The sequence below is a fragment of the Anticarsia gemmatalis genome, chromosome 5 (genome assembly GCF_050436995.1).
Source record: "Anticarsia gemmatalis isolate Benzon Research Colony breed Stoneville strain chromosome 5, ilAntGemm2 primary, whole genome shotgun sequence".
NCBI lineage: Eukaryota > Metazoa > Arthropoda > Insecta > Lepidoptera > Erebidae > Anticarsia > Anticarsia gemmatalis.
The window spans coordinates 4,172,586-4,196,178 of NC_134749.1; the positions used below are offsets into that span (position 1 = coordinate 4,172,586).

The following is a 23,593-nucleotide window of genomic DNA, read 5'->3' on the forward strand; positions in this document are numbered from 1 at the left end:
CGACGATAACAGTGATAAGATAAATGTCAATCAATTATTGACATTTCACATTTGACCCTAGTCGTCGCTTAAATTGTAAATAAATATAGATTTTCGATCTCTTGAAATAAATAAAATTTTCAAAATTGTGTTGGATATAAAATTGTGTGAAAGCTTAAATTAATTAACTATTTATTATTTTACTGTCTGCGAAAATGTACGCGGTGCTGGTAGCCAATACAATTAACTGCTGTCCTTTACAGTCATACATAGCATAATAATTCAAGAAATCAAAAGTACATTTCGCAAATTGAGCAATATGTAGGCTGATATTAAGTATTAGTCATTTGTTTTGATGAATGTGGTCGCATTTCTCATCTCAGTGGTCCAATTTTAGTAAATCTCATTTACAGTGCAAGCATAAAATTAATAAAATCATAAAAATGAATAACCCGGATTGGAACACTTGTCCCCCAGAAATATTATGCATAATATTCAGGTATTTCGATACCAGAACACTTTCCAACTGTCTGTTAGTTAACAAGAATTGGAGGAGTATAGCTGAGCATGTGGCCGAGGTAAGCAACTTTTAGTGGGTAAAATTTAAGTGTCAGCATTTTTATTATAAACACATGCTTGTTTTAGCCTGAAGGGTTAGAAATAGATATGTATGACCCATTACGAACACCAGGGTTGCTGTTTAAAATTTCCTACCTATGAATAAATCCTTAATAATACATTGCTTTGTCTCGGGAAGCTGAGCGATCTGCAAATGAATAAATTACATAACAAGCCAGTTAACCAAGCGGAAGTGAATTGGTGTCACCGTCAATCTGTTTAACCATGTGGCCATTGACCTTAAGTGTATGCGAATGAAGTAATAAGAACTAATAAAGAATAAATCTTATATTGCTTTTGTTTGCAGCATTTATTTGTAATGAGAATATTTATTTTATTCAAGCAACTTAATATGAAAGTCTGTTTCGGTTACAATTTCACAGCTCAACTGCTGAACTGATTTTGATAAAATCTGACATAGATACAGATCAAGATTGTGGAACCAGAATATGCTAATTGTCTTTTTGAAATATATTTTACCCGACCCTGACCACAAAAATGTGGGCAAAAATTTTATCACATGCAGATCTGCACGAATTGTCTAGACTATAGATCATTAAATAGAACAATGTAATGTACCTAGTTGTATCTTCTGCAGGAAACTATATATCCCTTGTTTTTTATTGTTATAGAGATATAAACTATGGGAGACTATAGTTAACAATGAAATGGTGAACAGCGGAGCCTCTTTCAGGCTCAAGTCTACACTAGACTTCAAGGACATTTTCATGAACTCCTTATACTGGAATAATATCAAATTGAGTAACATAACACATTTAAAAACTTATGAGATTCAAAATGTGAAGAAAATCAATGTGTATAAGGGTAAGATACATTTAGTACTTAGTTATCTTATCATACTTATTATGTTGCTAGAAATAAATAAGAAAAAAGAGCTGAATCCCAACATCCAAAGTCTGATTTCTATCTTAGATAATCTTAGTATTATCAGATTATAAAAGAAACATTTTCTGAACTTTTGACTCTGAAAATATTTTGGTAGGTAACAATTTATCTTTTATTACAGATAACCTGATTCTGATCACCAAAACACATGTGCTGTACTATAACATCAAAAACTTCTGTCTGATCCGAGCTATCGACTGTGCATGTAAGGTGCATTCATATTATGTAGTTTTAATTAGAATAGGACAATAGAATCTTATCTGTCCCACTATTTTAAGGCAATATTAGTGATTATTTAAATACATAAGAATTATATCAAATATTTAATGCATTTTCTTAAACATATGTGCCTCTTTCTGAAGTTTGTGAGGATTGTACCAAGTGGCATTCTTTGGTTTTTGCCTATGCCTATGGGAGGGGGTGATTTTATGTATTTTTAAATCAACTGATGTAAATTGTCTGTTGTTAATTTTAACTACAGTATTTAATCATAGCTTGTATGTTATGTCATCACCAGCTAGTCAATCCATCAATTAGGTATTTAATAGGTAGCTTAGTTCTTGCTGTAGAATTCACACGCAATATTTCCCTAACATTGTCTACAATTAGTAGTGTAATATTATTCACTTTCAGGTATAAATTTCGAAGAAAATGATGATATACTGGCTGAATTCACTCAGGAGGCAGACTTGTCTCGAAATTTGCGCTTGTACCTCAAACCACACCATGAGTTTGATTTGAACATAAAGACCAGCCATCGTATGCGGGAAGTCCGATTGTATTGGTAAGTTAATTCTTTTTAAAATGCTGAGCTAAAAATATCTGTAGTCATAAGTTTGTGGAAAGGTAAAAGTGATTCATATTTTTTTCGCTCCTTATAAATTAGTCATGGACTGTCTTATTCCTATGCGATTTTTTTATGTATTCGTTACGCTGTCCGCTTCTGAAAACTGTATGGTTAAGTGTAGTACCGTCATCCTAAGGGGGCTTGAATAATTTGAGGCGCATTGGTTGAGGTGGTCGCCTCGCCGCTACCATTGCGCCGGAAGGTCGTGGGTTCGATTTTCACACATTTCGGTTCTTACTTATTTAGTGCGGGAGTTGTCTTTTAAATAAAAATATGTAAATAAAATTAACAATACCACTAAGTTGGTGTTGTATGAATGCGAAATACTTACCTTGCAATGCCTACTGAAAATATGTTATTGTTATAAATCATGATGCCATTCTCATTCTTATTAAGGACTATTCTCATACTCATAAATATAAGTCCATAACTGCTGGTCTCAATTTCCATCTCTTTCAACAGCTTGGCTAGGAAATGCTGCTACGTGTTTTGCTCAGCAAATGTAATGTGGGTGATCAAGCACGGGCCGGCTCGTTGGAACGTGGTGTTCCTTGGCAAGCACTACGGCGTCGACGCCGACCACGTCACGGCTATGAATGTGTGCAATGAGAACATACTCATGATGACCAAGCGAGGAGCGGTGTGGCACATAAGCTCCAGTACTATGGGCTTCCGTAACGTGTACTTGTTCGATCTGCCGCATAATCTCATGCACCATAACTGGACTATGTTTGATAGATTCAGTTGCATCGTTACTGGTATGTTTAGCATAATGTTGTTTTTTTTATTCATGTTAAGTTTTCTTATCAGTTTTTCTATAATTTTGTTAGATAGTAACTGTAACTTATATAGCAGTATAATTATGTATCTATTCATTGCACACTGACACAATACTTTGAATGAATAATTTACTAAATTAGTACTTCTTAAGTTCCTCATTTTTTTGTACTTGTTTCTTATTTGCTTTATTTATGCGTCGGATTATTTATAATTTTGTTTTATTTGGATACTATACATAAAGTTTGATATTCCAGTGGGTAAATACAAATGGAATACAGACCGGGTGGTTGCTCATTATGATCGCAAGTCAGATTCATTCATGCTCAAGTGTCGCGACATGACGTGTGCGACGGTGCACGGCAAAGTGCTGTTCCTTGGATACAGTGATGGCAGGGTGAGGCTTTTATTATATTTGTATATACAATAAAACGGTAATTAAAAGACGGCGGCTTTACTAATAGGCGAACGCTCAATAAAATAATATTTATAAGCCATTTTTAGTGTAGAAATAATACTGATTGACACAGGCATTGATTTTAACTTTATGCTGATATCTTGTCGTAGGTTGAGATTCGCATTCCAAGACTGGATATGGACTATCCAAATCGGGAGAAGGCTGACCGTTACTTCAACATACAGGAGTTTTACCGGCACGTGGACGACTCCACCATCATCGCTCTCAATGTGTACGAGGCTGCTGCTTCCCATACCTTATTTGTAAGTACACAGGCTCATGTGTTTCAGTTCCAACTTACTTATCCTGAGTATCTGTTTTAAACGAAAATCATTGCAAATATAATGCCGTTGTATTACGGACACGTGCACGTTAGGTTTGCGTGCACGCACGCATTTCTGTAGTATCTAAACGTATAACTGATAAAAATATCTTGGTGTTTAATCCAATTCTGTTTAGACTTTTACACATACATTCATTCTCTATCTTTTCCCGTTGTAACACGTATTAGATGAATCAAACAGTAGTGATGTTTTAATGATCAAATTGATGTCTAAGAAGTTAGTTTTAATTGATTGTGGACGCGATTTTTTGTGCTGTATAAAAGCACAAGTGGACCAGTTTCCGCAAACAAGAACCGACCCATGTAGCATCATTGAGTTTCAACCTATAGGGCGCTCAAAATGAGCATTTTATCTGCTCAATAAATAAAATGATTTCTGCTCACCAAATAATAAACACGGACAACTCTATCACTTGCAGAATGAAACCATTTTACTCCAGAAATCTAATTTTTTCGATACTAACTTGATGTGGATAGCTTCTTGTTTGCTGTAGGTCTAAGTAAAATGTGATGATTAAGAAGTAATGAATGATAACGGTAAAAGACTTTGTAGGTAAGATGGTTACGCGTCAGTTGGTTAGTCATATATCATATTTACTCTTAGGATTTAATAAACAATGTTTAGAAATAAACCTTTGTTACTATCAACGCGTTCTATGCGTGCCAAGTATTTTTTTAATCTATCGTAGCTACAATAATATTTGATTGGCTGTTTTAAGTTGGTTGTGGTAAGTGCAGACGGCTATATTAAGAAATTTGGCCAGTTTTCCAATTAGAAAAATCTTTCGATTTTAATTTTTTTTATACGATTTTTTTTTATTTCCGTAGCCGTCTGCACATAACCTTACATATGTACCAATTGTTTGGGATCTCTTTAGTTAATGTGTATTTAAATATTTAATATTGTGATAGATTAGTGTCTTCATATTTAAGTATTTATCAAGTATATTATAATGGAAGTAAAGATCTAATATTAAGTAGTTATCTCGGTGTTGTCTCGTCGCCTAAACTTTGTAGTTACACTACTTTGTTTAGGACAAGTATTTGTTAGTAATATATAAAGTACCAACGTATAATAATATTGATAACGTATCTATGTATACAGGGAGTCTTAGCTTTAAGCGTCTTTATACTTTTGTTGTTGTTAAGTTATATCTTTTTAAGCTATTTTTAGATATTTCATATTTTGTTTCAAAATCTTGCAATACTGTAGAGATAAGTAGTAGAAACAGTCATTAGCCACTTCTCATGATCATTCTCTAATAAATACAAGTCATACCGTGTTTATAAAAGCGATATAATGTTTTTTCATTGTTCTGAAAGTAAGTTTTAAGTTATTAGCAGTGACCTTGTATACTTTAATATTGTTTTGCTCTTCAATGTATCAGCAGCTGACTCCATGGAAGTCTTACCAACATTCATTCAATTATAATAATATACTATATTCTACTGGATACTCCTAATAGTCGTAATAACTGAATAATTGCATTTAATGTTATTTATTTAGCATTTATATATTAGATAGTTTTTATTTTTAATAATAATTACCATGTTGTTTTTACTTTCTATTAAGTATTTTCTGAATGTTTACCAAAGATTTAATAAATAAATAAACGCAATTGAAAATCGTAATTTTATTATACCCAACAAACAATGTACATTCCGAACAAAACTATCTTTTGGTTGCTTGAGTATTTTGAGGACAAAATTGTGTGACGTAAATACATCGCTAATGTAGCACGCTTACATTTAAGAGCAGTTTACCAGTTACTGATAAGTATCAGTTTGGGAATCGGGAGATAGTTAACTCAATAATAGTAGATTTTTTAATAATATTGATTGCTGAGATTTCTATCACATCCATTTAATACCTATCGGTAATCAATAAAGCTGCTTATTATTATAAATTTTACTGGTAAACAGGTAATTTAATGAGATATCTGTAAACACACTGTTGGCTTTAAAAGTAGAGTAGATAATCTAAAGTGTGACTTGAACATTTTCTTTTTTTGTATATTATTATGATCGCGACTGTACCTAAAATTGGTTGAACCAATATTAAACTCTAAAATACGACTAGGATGTTTACATTGTATATCAAAATACCAATCACTTAATTAACTTCACTGTACAAATTCAATAACATAGAATGAACATATAAAATCAATATAACTATACAAATACTATGACATATAACATACAAGCTGAGAAACATTAACCAATATTTTATAATCTGCGTTACAGAAATCCGCCTGTGTGTTATAGCCCTTAAATCTAACATCTAATCCATATACATTGTGTACCAGACACGTTAACATAAACAATAATTAGTTTTTATTGATATGCATTTCTTTGATATCATATCAAGGATGCCCTAGCGAAAGGGATCGATTATTTAAATTCACGATACATTTTCGAGGCAGCATTTCGAAGTCATCTGATAAAACAAGTCAAGTTTTCATTCCAAAACCTATGCCGTGACCTTCTACGTGGGCTAGAAGTAGTTAACAACTACTATTACTGCCAATGACACTACCGTCCAGCGGGACAAACTACACCGACGAAATACTTCCAGTTGCAAATACTGAATCGTCAGCTAAATGTAACAAGGGAATTTGAACCATCCGCCATGGTGTTAGGGTCGATTTTAGCGGTCCGTCGTGTTGGGGTTGGTGTAGGAGAAGCCCCTGAAAGGCTCTTGGTCCATGGAGCGTAGTACATGAGGTTCGACCGCGGTGAGGCGAGGTCGCTCGCCGGTGAACGCTCTGTCGAAGTATTGTGTGTCCATTGGATGTCTCTGTAAATGTTAATTTATCGATTGAACATCATTTTCGTATTATTTAACTTATTTAGCTTTGCCTACATTTGACCGTCATCGTCTTAACATAATAATTCTTTTGGTGGCCTCTTCATTGTCGTCTACGATATTGTTATTAACTCTATTTTACGTTGGTGTATAATGTCAAGAAGATGCCCCAGTCAAGTCCGGTCGATTATAGATCCTGATTACTACTCACCACTCTCGGTCTGAAAGGAGCTTCTAATTCCCGTCTCTCGAGTCGGTCCCAGTGTATTGGGTGGAAGAACTCCTGGTCTCTGATGTCTCCATACATGCACTCCGTGCCGCCCAACCTTGTCCGCGCGTCCTTGTCCAATAACTGAAACAAAACAAATAAATGTAGTTGAAAGGATTTTCTAACATCCTGAATACTTTACTTGTTAATCGTTTATTTAAATAAGGTCAATCTAGCCAACTTACCCCCGGTTTCTGATGTACATTTAGCGGTAGTTTATCTATTCAATAGCGTTTAAGCTCATATAAAAATGACAGTTTTAAAAATGACAGAAAACGGGCATTAAAAGTGTTTGCCAAGTAAAAATGGTATTTAAACGTACCCTGGTTAATACGGTGAGGGCTTCATGCGAGAGGAAGCGCGGGTAGGACGGCATTTCGTTGCAAATGGACCAGAACAGTTCGTCTTCATCACAACCGCTGAAGGGACTCTGACCGATGAGCATCTCGTAAAGAAGCACGCCGAATGACCACCAGTCTACTGTCTGGTTGTATTTCAAGCCTTTAATTATCTGCAAGAATAAAAAAGAAATCTAGTTTAAACACCTGTTCCTGAGAAATCTTTGGAAGAAATGTTAAAAAAAGTCTTTTGAAATGATCAGAGCTCTTATGTGTTGTAACTGACCTCAGGTGCCATATAGTCCGGAGTGCCGCAGAAGGTATCGGCTGTTTTGTCCAAGTATATCTGCAACTTGCACATGCCAAAGTCCGCGATGCGAACGTGACCTTCAAAGTCTAGCAGTATGTTGTCCAGTTTCAAATCCCTGTAACACAAGATATATGTTGTCAGTATTACGTGGCGACGCGACGCCTACCTACATGAAAACTAGACCACTACATAATATGCGGGAAAATTATTGAAATTGTTGGACTCTGAAGTGTGTAGGTAGAAGTAAGCTAAAATCGCAAAACGTGTATTTTCGTTTACCTTTTTTTTTCAATACGTCAACTCAACAATGACTCGAATCTAAAAATACGTATGGGTAGATTTTATTGTCATACATTAACGTGGTATTTAATGACGTATTTTTACTTTAGCTGAGAATAAAGAAATGGTTTGTTCACCTGTAAACGATGCCCCTTTTGTGTAAGAACTTGAGTCCCGATACAATCTCTGCAGCGTAAAACCGTGCTCGAGCTTCCGGGAAACGTCCACTTTGCTGAATGTGGAACATCAAGTCACCACCGTTCAGATACTCCATTACGAAGAAAAGATGAGACTAAAAGCACAATAAGTCTATTTAGTTATAATAAAGCGGAAAGCGGAAAGGAAGAAAGAAGAAACAGTTAAATAGCCAATTGGTGAAAAATCTTCAATTCTGACAAATGCTGTTTTTGTGTACCTAATGTTAGTGGCCTCACGTTGGGCGCCAATTGCACTCGAAAAACAAATCCCTTTTTACAATTGTTTTTTTTATTGTTGTGAAGTCATCGTGAGTCATATGTTCTTTTTTATTTCGTCTTATTTTTATTTTGACAAAGCAATTCGAAGTCTCGCGTCTGTTTCGAATTTTAATGTGCTCTATTCAGCTAGTGTGTCAAGTTTCCGGTCTGTTTTCTATGAATGTTTATGTACCTACAATTTATTCACGACACGGTGTGTCATAATATTGCTGTATAAATTCTCTCAATCGCGTATTTACGATTTAACGATGTAAATACGAATGCGTAACGAGTAGCAACTTTGTGTTAAATTAGGAGGAATAGAGTAATTTGGAATGTCACGGATGCATGAAATATTATTATAAATGTTCAGTTTCCTTACATCAGTTTGAAAAGTAGCAAATAAATGGCAAAGGTAGGGGTGGTTGGTGCCAAGAGCGAGAACTTTCCTCTCAATCAGAGTGCACTCAACATCGTCGTCTTCTAGCACAACGTCCTTCTTCAAACACTTCACAGCGTAGTAGTATTCTGTGTCTCGTAGTTCAGCCAGTAACACCTGAAACATTTGCAAAGACATCTGTTATATAGCAGTTTGTTTCATATTAAAAACTTGATTTCACACATCGACTGCCAGAAAAAGAAATTTTGTTCTTAACGTGAAGAGTTGAATGTCGTGTGCTGGTTAGATAAAGGTTAAAGGGTAGATAAAAGTAAAAAAAATTGTAGAAAAATGGCCATTGTTTCTACAAACAGAGTCCTCCGCGTTGACTATGTTTGTTCTTTGTTTATCATGTGAAGGACAGGTAAAGGTCATGAGAAGTTCTATTTATTTGTGTCATCCTACAACGTTATACGTAGGAGGAAAAACAAAGAAAACCTTGTGTTGAAATTAGTAAAAATATCAAGCCTTTTGTACGCATGAAGCGTTTTTAGATACTGACATAAATTATAACTCAACCGCTTTAACATACAATTTTTTCCTTAAGACAAAAATATTTATTTTCTGACTATCTTCTTCCAAGAAAATAAGAGCATATTTATCATAATTTTAGCGAAAAAATTGCTACGAAATTCTGAAAACGAAACTAATGAGGTAAGTAGATAGGTATATAATTAGGTGTTTTGAACCGAGAATTTGTGTTGTTTCAATTATTTTTCACGGGGAAAATGGAACGAACATAAACGGATTTTACACCGGATTTTATTTTTCTGGTGCATAGGGGAATGGCCATATTCCTTGACTTCCCAATCCCCACTTTTTTCCTCACCTACCAACCTACTTGCAACGTCATATTTTCGCTTGGCGCGATGACAAAATTTCTTTTGTCTTCGAATGACTGCAAGACGTGCCTGCACATGATTCGTTTTTATAATAGCAGCATCATAATGCGCTACGTCTACTGAACTAATTACTTTGTCTCTATCAGATAAAAATTTAAACTTTCCGTCGACAAAATCTGTTAAACAAATTGAATAAAGCTCAGCTTTAAAACAGTAATGAATGAAGCGGTAGGTAAATTGTTTAATCGTTTGATGTTTAACGTTTATGATTACATAATAACCCGTTTGCATATAAAATTATAAGTTCCAAGGTGTTCGCAGTTTTAATTTTACATCGTTTCAGATAGGTAGGTACTCTCGCCTACGCAATAATGAATTGACAAAAACAAAACTAGTAAAAACGAAGCGGTGATATATCGCAGGAAACGTGCACGACACCTATACGACGACGGCAGTTTTCATTTTATAACTCTTATAATTATATCATGCTTTCTCCGTATTCTTGGCCCATTCTCAAAGGCAATTGGGCCAACCGACGAAACCAGGAAGACGTTTTGATCTGGCTCACATAACGGATTACTCTTGATATTTAATAAATATGTATTTGGTATAGTGATCAATCAATTTAATATTTATATTCAATTTTAATTGGTAGGTACCTAATGTCAGTATAATTTTTATTTATGTAGGTATGCCAAATATTTTCAATATACTTAGCACAGTCTACAGGCAGATGCATTTTGTTTTTCCAAAGCCAGCAACTATATCATTAACTGGTAAATAATACCTTTCTACCTGTCTGTTTCACATGATAATAACCAGTCAGAGTAACTGTTTCAAATAATGCTTAGAGCCAAACGAATGGCCAGTAAATCATTTAATTGTAAACATTTCATGCGTGACGCACCCGAAACAGAATAAAAATACATTCTCTAGAAAAATAGTCTGCCTCGAAACGCAATAAAAGCATTGTGTTGTGGTGAAACTAATATGATTACGTGTGTTAACATCTGTAGGTACTTATAACCAGACTATTAAGCCACGATAGACAATAGTTAATAGGCGACAGTGCGTCGAGCGGAGGCCGATGACACGTGCTCTCTGACGTTGGAAAGGTGGCCAGTGATGTAGGCGACCGAAATAGTCCGTATAAATCTAGTGTTACAATACGATAGTACGACAGGTAAACTGCGGCGAACCGCAAGATGCTGCAGGTGGCACGCTGCCATCACGCATCACATCGGGGGTTACGGTCACCACTTCATATACCTGCTTATTTACATAAATGACGAAATCCTGAGACGCAAATGTTCCTTGCAGAAGAAATTCTACCAAAAACATTGTACTAAAATGTATAAATATAAAATGTAAAGCATTAGGTACCTTGCTTTATAAATCGCTTACACTGAATAAACGTTATCAGATCTCTTGGAGAATTCGTAGGAACTTTTCACAACTAAGCGCTAAACCGTAGTCAAAATGCGTGAAGTGACCTTTCTGTTACTCAAATTGAAAACGAATAAATTTGTTTTAACACCTTGTTTCCTCTGATTGAATTATAGGACAATCACGAGTACCATTATGCGTCATTCTGAATCTCAGATTTTTTCTTCTCAGTTCTGCGAAAGCGTAACGATGATTATGATTTATTGCACTATAGTGACCGGTTTGCCTGTCCTAATTTCTATTTTCATTTTAGCTTGGCTAATAACCTGAGACGCCTAGCCTTTGTCTTTGTCTTTCTCATTATTACTGTTATTTGTTGAAAATTGTGAGTATTCTCGTGCTTGGATACGGTTGACTTTATTTATACCTTTGACATAATTTATTTAAAGTTATGAGACAGTTAAATTACGACCACTTGCGTAAAACTTTTATTGCAGGCTACTGAAATCGTCGCGTCTTCGGTATCATCAAAGTGCATGTGAAGGGCGCATAAATAATAAACAGAATGGTACGTTGAAAGGTGAACGTACAGCTCGGGGCTCCATAAGTAGGTAAGTTAACGTTTAAAGTCAAAAGAGAGCAGGTATTATAACTAAAGCATGACTGATATTTAACTTTCAATTCGTTCGATAGTTTTAAAGTACTAAATTGGTTTGACATTTCTGTGAACCTATACCTACGTTCAACTTAAAGCTTCGGAGTTCATTGCACTGTACATGCAAATAAAAATATTATTTGACATTTCCTTGGGCCTTTGATGTTTTGTGCGTCACGATAAACAGTCGCTGCTCGCCGTCTCCGTTTCTAATGTGCAAAATTAATGGCGTTTTATCGCCACTTGTCAAAATCAACAAGCCACTTAATATTCTGCGTCAGGTAACTCCATCAAGACCCGTTGAAAACTAGATACAGATTTTGACACTAATAGCTTCATATTTGTGAATAAAGACGCGTTATATCTTCATCAAGTTTTCTGCGAGTTTATCCTATTGCCATACTTATATTTTCGCTCTATATTAGGTAACTTTATTTTACCTGACTGCTCTATCTCTTAGTGACACTGTTGTGGGAACTACGCTGTTTCGTAATGTCATGATATTCTAACATGAGGTGCTAGTCAGTGACCTAGTTCCAGTTGGTCTATTCTTGAGTTCTCAGGTAGTTAATTCTATTTTCATTTTGATTTCTTAACACTTTGACACACTTTAGATTTGTACTGACCAAGCAAGTGAAGTGACGGTAAAAAAAAGTTATAGAGAAGTGTTTGGCCGTCATGTGCAAGTTTTAAGAGTAAACTGAGGGTCATTCTGATAGTACTGGCCGGCAAACGACGACGCTCTGTAACTATTAACGTTAGCGTGACTTTGAGTGGTGTTGATGCATGACCGAAATCCTTGGTAACTAGATATACATATGTTCACGCCAGACGTAAGGGCACTAAGAGAACTGACGTCGAAATTAATGTATTTGCTGTGAACACTCCCACGCACCAAGACATGTGATCAAACCAATATAAGTGAAAAATGTTGGAATAAAACAAAACAGATTACGCAATTCGCCAAACTCTATATTTGCAATCCGGAAGGAGCGATGGATACAAATCGAAATGAAGAAAATGAAAAATTGAGCAATGAAATCGTCACCTCGACTCGTTGAATTTCCTAGCTAATTTGCGACGTGATTTAAACATTGAATTCTACGTATTTTCTTTTTAGCAAATTAATGGGCGATTTCTTTTTACAGTAATAGAATGTGAGAAGTTTGTCATATCTTTAGTATAAATAGATTTGTCTTTCAACACCTATACACTCATGTTTGTTGTTCGCTGCAAATTGTTACGTGTATACACATTAGCTTATCTATGTATGCGAGAGCTGTTTTTTCTCTTGGCAAAATCCCTTGTTTCAGTATTCGTTTATTTCGGGACTGAGAATTCGTATACACCTCGGATTTTACAAAATAAAATCACTTTTTCTTGGTAGGTAGCTATTAGGAAGAATTACGTTGTGTTTAGCTAAAATGCGAAGTGCTGCAGGCAGCGGTCATAAAACATTATTCTACGTATAAATCACCTATTGGATGCGTTTTATCTGGCGGATTCGTGCTAAAACTCTGTCTGTAGAATATAGCTTCAGTTTAATTTGAAAGTAGAATAAAAGATCTCATTGATTGTTGTGATATATCGATCCATTTTTAAACTGTGAAGCGAAGCATCACGTCAGATGTCTGGCACTTACCTCCTCTGAGCCGATGTGGGTCAACGGCAGAAAACAATGATAATTACGAATGTAAACCACCGACTAATTAATGTTGGTCACGCGGAAAATTACCATTGTTAGAAATGTCAACAATAACAGTTAAATGAACTTACCTTTCCAAAACTGCCTTTTCCTAAGACCTTAATAAACTGGAAATCTTCTATTGTGTACTTCCTAAACCGCGGAATAGACCGCGCGGGCGGAGTGAAACGGCCAGTCTTTCGGAAGATATCGTAGGCAGTAGATTGCTCTGTGAAAGATAATGGATTATGTGATTAATAAAAATACTTATACATACATAGAAAATAATTCAATTCGTAGTCTAAAAAGATAAAAATGACAGTAGAGCCTCAAGCACTCGCTAATTTTAGCGGTTACGAAATCGAACGTTCCCGATGTTAAATGTAGACTGTTGTGTTTGAGCTACAACTGTATGAAAGTTTTGAAAGTTCACTTCTGTTACCTAGAGAAGATATAAATATTTGACGAACACGTCACAAAACATAATGGCAAACACACGCTGTTTGTGCTCGTACGAAATATTTTTGTATTTGACGTGGGTTTTGATAAGTGATTATCTAGTATTAGATAATAAAGACACATAAAAAAGAAAAAATAGGATCATCGGTGTGGGTCTACTTTTAATAATCATTTGAATGGACTGGGCCGGGGTAGAAGAATAACCTATTAGAATTGATCCAATCAGCAAAAAGAAGGGAGAATCTTTGCGTCTCTCATCGGTCTAAAATAAGTACGAATGTTGACTGTGTAAGAATGTACAATGCAAGTGCATATAAAGTAGACACGTGTAATTATCGTTGTATCCTAATAGTCGTAGAGAAATGACATTTTATCAAGTGTACGTATAGCTGTTACAGTTTGAAATATTGGCACGAGAGTGTGTTGGCATTTACCACAACATGACGATACGCATCTGTAAACATCCTGAGAGCCAGTAAAAATGATCCTTATCTGGTTTCTGGTGTCGGTCCCAAGTGCGACAACCGCCACGGTCACTTTACCTATTTGTTTAGTTTTACTTTTAAATACAAATAAAAATATTTATTTTAATTTATCATTAAATTATTATTTTGTTTGGCTTCAGCTACAGAGACAGCGCGGACAGTTTTGTTCATTTAATTTAATTTATATTTCTTCTTAAGTTTATTATGAGTTTTTATTTTAATATCTTTTATTTTTACTCGGTAAACATGATTGCCCTGTCATAAGAGCATATAAAAATATAATCCCTTTGCAAAAATCTCAGTTATATTTTTTATTTATTGTGTAAACAATTTTACTAAACTATTTTTACCAGAAAAGAGAAGTAGCAGAGCGAGTATTAAAAGTCGGTTGCGTTTATTATGTGGCGTACCGACTCCCGCGATTGCAATTCAATAGTGTTTATGCTATTTGGTAAACATGCGGCTGTTAGTTTTACAACATAATTCAAGTTCATGAATGTTTACGTTGCGTTATAGTAGTATGACATAATTTGCGTACAGCATGTGTGATGTATTAATTCTCTTTCACCTCGTAAGACATCGTAAGCGACGCTAAAAATATGTGCTCAGACGGAGCAATATCAAGGTCGCCACCGTTATATCTGGGGTTATCACATCGCAAATTAATAAAAGGGACTTCCTTAACTTTTATTGTAAAGAGAAATCAGAGTCAACGAACAAATGTTTTGTGAAGATATCATGTATTATTTACCTCACGATGTACCAAAGACAGGTCGTAAAATTAAAATTAATATCGTGCCTAACATCAAAGTTTTATTTGTCCCCAAAATCTAGATTAATGATTTATTGGATTTAAATGTGGCCATATCTAATAAAACTATTATGTATTATACTCAGTGAGATTATATAAATACTTTAATTTTAACTACGAAGATAAAATAACGCCACTGTGTGTGGTAGAGCTTGCAAAATCAAAAACAAACAACAACAAACAATTATTCTATTATAATATAGTATTTTACCACCTCATTGCTACTTGCCAAAGAATTTTGTAATACACTAATATATTTCAGATATAATTGTTAGTTGCGCGAATAGAATAAAACTGTATGTAAGAGACGAAAGTGGTGACACGGTGAGTTTTGACACGATATGTGGCTAAATAAATTAGTAAACGCTCATTAAATAGGCCTGAGTAGCCATCGTTCAAGAGCTAAAGCACATTCCTTGTTTACGTTCTCTAACAATCCAATTTAATTTGTTACACAGAGCACTTGTTGTGTAAATAATAGTTGCGTCCATTTTATTTGGCGTAGAATATATTTCGCGCTCAAGTGCCGCAACATCGATGCCCGTAGATACAATTAATGTGCACGTACTTTCTTATAAAACAGAACACAATTTATTCGGTATTTTTAGTAGAGTAGCTTGAGCTTGTTGAAACGTTTATCGTCATTTTATTGTTCTAGAATGTTATGGACTTAACATTATAGATTTTTTTTTACGAAAAAGAAACGTTTAACCAAACACATTTTTATTCATTTGCACAGGTCATAGATTAACACAAGAGTTGTGATCAAAATATACCTGAATATTCAATATTCATGCCTGCCTGATTGATATAGATATATAGATAGAATATAAAGACTTCAATATGTGTTAATTTAAAATTATCCTCCTTCAACGTAACACGTGTATTAGCTCTGCGAACTTCCATGAGCTTTCAAATGTTCAAATAAATCATGTTACTTCTCTTGAAATTGTAAGAACTTGGCAAATGGCAAGATTTGGTTCATTAGAAATACATCATTTCCATTTTACCTATCTTAAAATTACATTATGCCTCATTTTCCCAACATTTTCTCAACGATATTTAAGTAATTTTCCTGTTTCATCGTCACTCATTCTAAAATAATGCTAATTGGGAATACCCACGTTATATAAACGAGATTAATTCCACATTAAAGATTCTTGTTCTCAGAAACCGTCCATTATTTTTTGCGATGTTCTTGAACAAATGTTTACGATATTTTGGGATATTGGCCGAGTGTTTAATCTTACTAATCTGCGGTGACTGGATAATCATGTCACTTGTTTAATGTGGAAGTGATATAATAATATGTGAATACATATTGCATAATTTATGTGGCGTCGCCACACTCATCGCGGAATGCGGAACCCCAGCGTAAAGTGGGACGTGGGCCTGCACTCTGTTTTGAGCGAAAGTCCTGTCAGCTTCAGCACCACCGATATTTATAGACGTGTTCAAAATACAATAAGTTTTTTTGCCAATTGTGCCAACATCCGTATTTATTTTTTATCAGAGATTCAAATGTTTGCTCAAAATAGAATTTATTGACTGGAATATTCGTTATCTGAACGAGAACAGTTCTGGCCCGCTTGTTTGATGAAGATGAACGAACAAAATCACCTGCTATTTGTGGGGTAATTTTATCTCTTGATTAGTCCAACTAAGAGTCCATATACCTAATAATATACGAGATACTATACTTCACAAAAAAGAAATACAAAAATTAGGATTTCTGGGTTTTAAACATAATTTCTAAGACTTAAATAAAGTGTGCCGCACCTGCTTGAACTAGTGGAGATTGAACTCAGCAGTTCGAGAATTTACGTTCAATCAATGATGAATGATACACATAGGTCGAGCAGGCGTGGCGACATTTTGAAATGTGAATAATGTGATTGATAGCTACGGAAACTGTGCGTTAGTGGCTCCAAGCAATACTACATTTAATAATTGTATGTACAAGATACACTAAACTAAAACGGTTTCACTAAGTCTTTAAAGCGAAGGGTTTTTCATACGTACAAGAAAATACGAAAGCGAACACATAGAAAGAATAGTAAAATATAGTACAGTAGTTCATTTCTCACCAAGTTCTTGTTCTAAGATGTCGATGTTATTGCATTGCGCGGGCGCAGAGCTCGACGTAGCTGAAGACTCACCACCTGTTGGAAAATTCATAACAAAATTGCTCCTGGGTAATCCTCGTTACTTAAACCAAGATAATAAGAAATATAAAAATAGTTCTTGTTTCATCTTTAATTCAGAAGAAACCGTATTTCATTGATTTTTTATGTAATGATTTTTGACTTCACATTTGAAAAGGACACAGTATTAGAAAGAGGTTGACAGAACCAAGTGAATGACTTTGAACTTTCCCTGATTAAAATGATCATTGTATGAAAAGAAAGATAATAGAGACGTCACAAAACAAAACATTGTTATTTTAATACTTCTTGTATTAGGTATGCGTGTTTATTATAATATTTCCATGCAACTATATAACCAGATAATAATATCACCAACTTTCTTGTACTCCAGATTTTGATTTACCTTTTCAGTTGTTTGATGTTTTACCCAAATACAAAAAAAGACATCACAGAAAATATTCAATATTTATCATCGCCGCTTTTTGGGGCCAAATCTGTTAATCATGAAAATCTTGACAAAAGGCCATACGCTGTCATGTTTTAAATAAAAATACATGCAGTGACGTTTGAAGAGTAGCCAAGTAATCGACGATCGAAGGAACCATCGATCCGTTCAGTCACGAGAGCTGGGACACGCGCTGGCATCCGTCATCGAACGACGCTACGTCGGTGACTGATCGAATTATAATGTCCTTCATCGATACTTCCGAACACACCTAGGAGCGATGCAGACTGGTCTATGTGTTTATTCTATCAGTTGAACAACAAGAGCATTTTGTTGTTATGATAGACATTGTAACTTTTGACAGCAATAACTTATCTTACTTTCCACAATTTTCGTGTCTGGTTTTTACTCTGTCTAATCATCCAGTTTCATTTAGAAAATTTTCTTTGTTGCTATCGTAATCGAAATATAATCTGACTAAAGGGCGCCAATACTAAAGAAATGGTAGCCAATCTATCTTTCAATAGGTGCTCATGGTGCAGAATAAGATTTGTTTGAATTTGCACGCCATGTCAACCCTCTCTTTATGTTAATTTCAGCTGCAATTGGTTCTATTAATTTTGTACAGGTGAGCAAATGATTGGCTCGTGTCCAGACAGCCACATCTCTCACCCACGCCACAATGTACTTTTGAACATAAACAAATACGCACAATACATTTAAAACTTTATAAATACTTTGGCTGTAATTGACTTCTTTTCCGACTTAATTGAAATTTAAAAAAAAGTAAGTACATATCTTTGAATTAATTTGATTACGTTTTACGCAGATCGTTTTTTTTTTAAAGATAATTGTGGGAGTTAGATAATTTGACTTTCTTCTGTACTTCTATGTTTGTCCTAAAGTAATCGTATCAATAACTTTCATACCTATCTTATAAGAAATTTAACAGATGTCGGATCTCTAGCCAATAAAATAGTTTTATTTTAAGCAGAACGACTGACGTAATAGTGACGCTTGTATTTGTATGTTCGGTTCATGTGATAACAAAAAAAATGTCGAATTCACCAGTCATGTCATTAATATCTATTCGTGTCCTAAAGTTACGTACCATACCAACCTTTCTTGGATGATGTTCTCGAGGCCAAGGCTTCCACCAATAGACGTTGGTTAACACCACATAAATTCGCTGTCAGCTTTTCACATTTTCGGTGGCAGTTTACATCGCAGTCTAGAACAAATTACCAATATTCGCGGGGCTCTAGGCTTGCGGGGATTCTTTCGACTAAACATATGCATGCAACATCTAATTTGCGAGAAGCCATGCAAAAGCAAACGTGCAAAGTTTCCGGTCACATTAAAGGAAAGTTAGTTGGTGAATACATACAAATGAATTATGAACTTTCGAAAATGTTTAGTTCCCTGCCTACGTTTAGTTAAAATCACTTACCTTTCTTAATTTGAGAGAACGTGGCCGGTGATGTAGGCGCTGATGAATCGAAGCCAGAGTCATTAGAACCGGTAGACGTCCTGCCGTCTGGATTGTTTTCACACTCGTAAAATTCACCAGAATTTTCACTTGAATCAGAATCATCCTCTTCTTCTGACGATTCCTCTTCTGAAGAGGAATCTGATGAGTCCGATGAATGTATAACTTGAGGCGCTTTCTTCTGAAGCGGGCGCGGAGTAGCTATTAAAGGCCTCACAGCCTTTTCTTCCTTCACGGGTTTTTTAGGTACTGATATAGCGGGGATCGCTTCCTCTTTTTGTTGTTCGTCTTTTTGGGTAGTATTTTCAGCCTTATTTTCCTCTCCTGTCTTTTCTTCAGTTTGTACTTTTTGATCTGTTTTTGCATCGGTTTCTTTGTTTGGAATGTCTTGTGACTCTACGACTACTAGTTTATCAGGAACGTCTAATGTATTTATTTGCTCGGGGGAGTTGGAATCGCCTGAGCTACTATCAACAGCGGATTCAATTTGTGAAGTTGTAGGTGTAGCTGTTTGTTTACTTGTTATGCCCGATGAAGTTGATGGCAACACATTTTCTACTGGAATATTGTTTGTTTTCAATTCTTTCTTTTCAGTTTTTATATTTGTATGTAAACCGTCTGGTTTTATTTGTTTGTTCACATCCTTTAACTTAACCTCTGGTGGTAATTTTGGAGATACCTTAGCTTTCGACTCAATAATTTTATCTTCGACTTTAGTGGGAGATTTGTTTTTCTTTACTTTGTTTGCAGGCACTTCTTTACTCTCCGACGAATCTTTAGATTTAATTAACGTTTTATTTTCAGTCTTATCAGGTTCAGGTACCTCATTAGGTTTTTCGGCCAATTTAACATCACTGGAATTGAGTGCAGGGGAACTTTTGTTTGTTTTCAGATTTTTATTAATACTGCTAACTTTTGGTTCTTCTTTTTTGTGGTCTAATGTTGATGATATAGTTTCATTAGATGCACTAGTTACCGAAGGTTTGCTGATTTGTGGTTCCTCATTCTTGCTTAGAATCTCGGTTGTAATATTTTCCAATTTGGTATCACTTTTCGTCCCCAAGACATTGTCATCTTGATATTTCTGCATACCATGAATAGGACAAGGCAACTTTGCTGATTTATCTTTTACTTCTTGTTTATCATCATCATTGCTCAGTGCCTTCTTGATCACAATTGCTTTAGATTCAGCATTGGGTTCTTTATCTTTCTTCAAACCAAATGGATGAATAGGACATGGTATCTTTGGTTTGTCCGATTCTTTTGTATTTTCCACTGATTGTTGTTTGTCACTAACAGTGCTTGCTATGTTTTCTACCACTTTCTCATCATCTTTTGATTTCACAGGTTTTTTATTTGTGTCCTCGGGAAGTGGTTTGATATTTCCTTTTTCTAATAATTTGTTCTTTTGGTTAGGCTTTGGCAACAAAGGCAAAAGAGGTTTGGATTCCGGTTTACTATCTGTTTTCGGAAGTTTCTTCGTCTTTTCCGATTTTGCTTTTTTAAGACTGGGTACTTTTACTTTACTTTCGCTAATACTTTCCAATGATGCGCTTTTTCCTATATTAGAATTATCTTGACATATTTCACCCTTATCAGATTTTACTGAATCAATTATCACTTCTGATGGTGCCGCGGTTTGTTCAACGTCACTAGCTTTATTTGTTGTTACATTAGCGATTGCTAAAGAGACTTCTTTATTGCTTGTTTCAGAAACAGGGCTGACTTCAGTAGTTAATTTTGGACGTTCTTCAATTTTACTAACATCATTTATAGCTGGTTTTTCTTCAACATCACTTTTTGTACTGATAGGCGTTATATCGAGACTTTGTATAGTTGCATCATCAATTTTATCTGAGATGAGAACGGGCAATTTATTTATGTCAGTAAGATCTTGGCTTTCTATACTGACGTCCTTAATATCGTTAATTGGTTCGCTCGTATCGTTTGCTATACTTTGTTCACTCATCTCTGGTTCGTCCTCCTCGGGAAACCAAAATAATGCACGTTTATGTTTCTCCCTTGCTTCGTCCAAATTTTGTTTCCTTTTCATAAGGTATACTGTTTCCCTTTTACCAATTTTTTCCCAGAAATTACCACCTTCTGGCTCAGGTGAAGGTAGTTCTTTTTTGTTTTCTCCAAGTTTTTTCAATGGCCTGTTAATATTATTCTGTTCTTTACTCTTATTGGTCACTTTTTCTAATGGTTTTGGGCTTACTTTAGGCACTTCTTCTACCTCACTGCTATAAGTTATTTCTTTTCTCGGGAGACGAGGTTTTTCTTCTACAGTAACATTTTCAACCACAAATTTCAATGGACTCATGGGAGCACTAACTTCAACTGATGCTGTGATTTTTGTTTTTAATTTTGGTTTTGGCTTCTGTTTTGCGTTCTCCGGTTTACCTGATGGCTTGTTTTCTTCTATATCCGGCAAATTAATATTGTTTAATTCTTTAGGAAATTCTGTGATTGAATCTAACCTGTGAACATTGCTTCCCGAAGAAGACTTCTTTATGCTCCGTCGTTTTGAGAAGCTTTTAGGATCTCTGACATCTTTATACGATTTTAAACTATCGTGTAATGAATAGTCTGATTTTGTGGTTTTCAATGGATTACTTAGTTCTTCAGATTTGCGCCTTTTGCTAGTTTCAAAATTATTTCTCTTGTCTACTACACCTACTTTACTCAAATCTAGCGTTGCAGTACTGAGATTTTCACTTCTTATTAGTGAATCCAATAAGTTGGCTTGTTCTGCTAGAAGCTCCATTGAACATCTGCGATCTAAACATTTACTATCGGGAAGATCTGTGTCTGTACCTGACGTTGACGGTAATGTTTCAACGTTTTCAGTTTCCTTCTTTATTATTTTAGTTGGTATTTCCAAATCTTTATCATCATCTTGTTTGAGTATAAACTTTTCCACCAGTTTTGCGCCCAAAGTCTTCTTTTCTTTTTTGTCGTTGTAAATTAAATCGTCGGAAAGCTTTTCTCTCCATTTCATGAATTCTTTTTCATCTGGTTTTGTATTTTCATCAGATTTTTCTATTGCTTCTTGATCCTTCGTCTCCTCCGACGATTGCTGTTCATCTGTAGGCTTTCGAGGAGAGTCTCTCTCTTTTCTTTTTATAGTATAAAGTCTTACGACTGTTCTTCCGCGTTTAATTGTACTCCGCTGCACTCCCGGTGATGAATCAATACCAGTTTCTGGTTTGCCATCAACACGAGGCATAAAAGGACTATTTTCACTTCCATCACTAGCGTTTTCTTTGGTTTTCGGCGGTGCTGGCTCCGGTGCAGGAGGTTCCACTTTATGCCGGTATTTATCTCTAGATACATCGATGTCTGCTGTGTTTATATTGACAGGACGCGGCGTGTACGTGGGAGTGCCGTAAGTTCTAGTAGTAAGAGGTAGTCGCCTAGGACTGTTTAGTCTGTGAGGACTCGGTGATCCTCTTTCGGAAATAGTACTTAACATAGGGGCGTAATTTCTTCCCGAACTCGTAATCCATCTTGAACTTACTGGCGTCCGAGAGTAACTTCCAAGAGACGAATGATTACTGTAACTTCCTCCGGGATTGAGATACGATGCACTGTACGACGATCCGAGAGGAGAAACTGAACTGCTATAACTGTAAGGTAATCCAGTGTACGGGGACGACGACCCGTAATACATGTTCGCGATATGTTCCGAAAAAAGAGGCATGGTGGCGCGTCACAACACGAGCGCGCGACAACCGGGGCCGCACGTCGGGGCGCGCGCGCAGACTGGCGAGCCGCGGCCGCGAGGGGCAGCACACGCTCCAGGTACGCGCCCCGCCCAGCGCCGCCCGCCCGCCCGCCGCCCGCCCCAGGTGATTGATTGATGATGGCAAGTAGATAATAATAGACGCGTGTGACTTTTGTCAAGATCTCGGAAGGAAGTTTGGAAATGTACGAAATAAAGAGTTCTTGAATATTAGTAAGTATAGTCTCTACAAAATTCAGCTTATTATTTAATCTTCAGATTTCAAAAACACTTGGAAGCATGCAGCGTTAGAGCATCAGCTTTATAATATTAAGTGTGAAAACTGCGTGCGTGTTATTTATTACAATTCTATTATTGTAGCACTCACATCCGAAAATAGACCAACTTGCGACATAACTGAACGTATTAATAGATAAGTTTGTCTACCTATTAACTACGACTAGATATGTTTATAAAAAAGTTTCACAGTATTGTAAATTGTATACGAATACAATTATTTAGGTGTTTACGCGATATTGGCCATCGCATTTATATTAACCATTAATCTATGTCCTTCCTAAAACTGCTTTGTTTTTTTTTTAAATTTTCGTTTGTATCTCCTGTAAAAGTACATTCTGCCGAAT

The 23,593-nt window shown here is 35.6% G+C and overlaps 2 protein-coding genes across 7 annotated transcripts in view; one reads left to right on the top strand and one right to left on the bottom strand.

Moving 5' to 3' along the window:
- Positions 1-15: 15 nt before the first annotated feature.
- On the top strand, positions 16-5,483 carry LOC142972842 (uncharacterized). 2 transcript variants are annotated; one of them, XM_076114188.1, is made up of 8 exons: positions 16-300; positions 393-557; positions 1,230-1,422; positions 1,625-1,708; positions 2,137-2,287; positions 2,813-3,108; positions 3,385-3,524; positions 3,695-5,483. In XM_076114188.1, the coding sequence occupies exons 2-8, from the start codon at positions 423-425 to the stop codon at positions 3,905-3,907; spliced, it is 1,212 nt and encodes a 403-aa protein (XP_075970303.1). In that variant the 5' UTR covers positions 16-300; positions 393-422; the 3' UTR covers positions 3,908-5,483. The 2 variants fall into 2 exon arrangements, with proteins under 2 accessions (XP_075970303.1, XP_075970302.1); XM_076114187.1 differs by having other exon boundaries at positions 17-557; positions 3,695-5,481.
- Positions 5,484-5,546: 63 nt separating this feature from the next.
- The window catches only part of Pkcdelta (Protein kinase C delta), a 31,150-nt gene continuing 13,103 nt past the window's right edge, over positions 5,547-23,593 (bottom strand). For 2 of the 5 annotated variants that reach the window (XM_076114182.1, XM_076114184.1), the window contains exons 5-13: positions 18,848-18,967; positions 17,232-17,306; positions 13,482-13,618; positions 8,766-8,939; positions 8,066-8,220; positions 7,626-7,764; positions 7,324-7,512; positions 6,945-7,085; positions 5,547-6,724 (exon numbers count right to left, since the gene is read on the bottom strand). In XM_076114182.1, coding sequence (XP_075970297.1) covers positions 6,575-6,724; positions 6,945-7,085; positions 7,324-7,512; positions 7,626-7,764; positions 8,066-8,220; positions 8,766-8,939; positions 13,482-13,618; positions 17,232-17,306; positions 18,848-18,967 — 1,280 coding nt within the window. In that variant the 3' untranslated portion in view covers positions 5,547-6,574. Of the gene's footprint in view, positions 6,725-6,944; positions 7,086-7,323; positions 7,513-7,625; positions 7,765-8,065; positions 8,221-8,765; positions 8,940-13,481; positions 13,619-17,231; positions 17,307-18,847; positions 18,968-19,186; positions 23,009-23,593 lie in introns of those variants that run through there. The other 3 variants (XM_076114183.1, XM_076114180.1, XM_076114181.1) reach the window with 3 other exon arrangements.

Coding starts and splice junctions, on each gene's coding strand:
- LOC142972842 (XM_076114187.1), top strand. CDS start 339: ATGTGGTCGCATTTCTCATCTCAGTGGTCCAATTTTAGTAAATCTCAT. Junction 1,423..1,624: donor GAAAATCAATGTGTATAAGG/GTAAGATACATT, acceptor CTTTTATTACAG/ATAACCTGATTCTGATCACC. Junction 2,288..2,812: donor CGGGAAGTCCGATTGTATTG/GTAAGTTAATTC, acceptor CTCTTTCAACAG/CTTGGCTAGGAAATGCTGCT.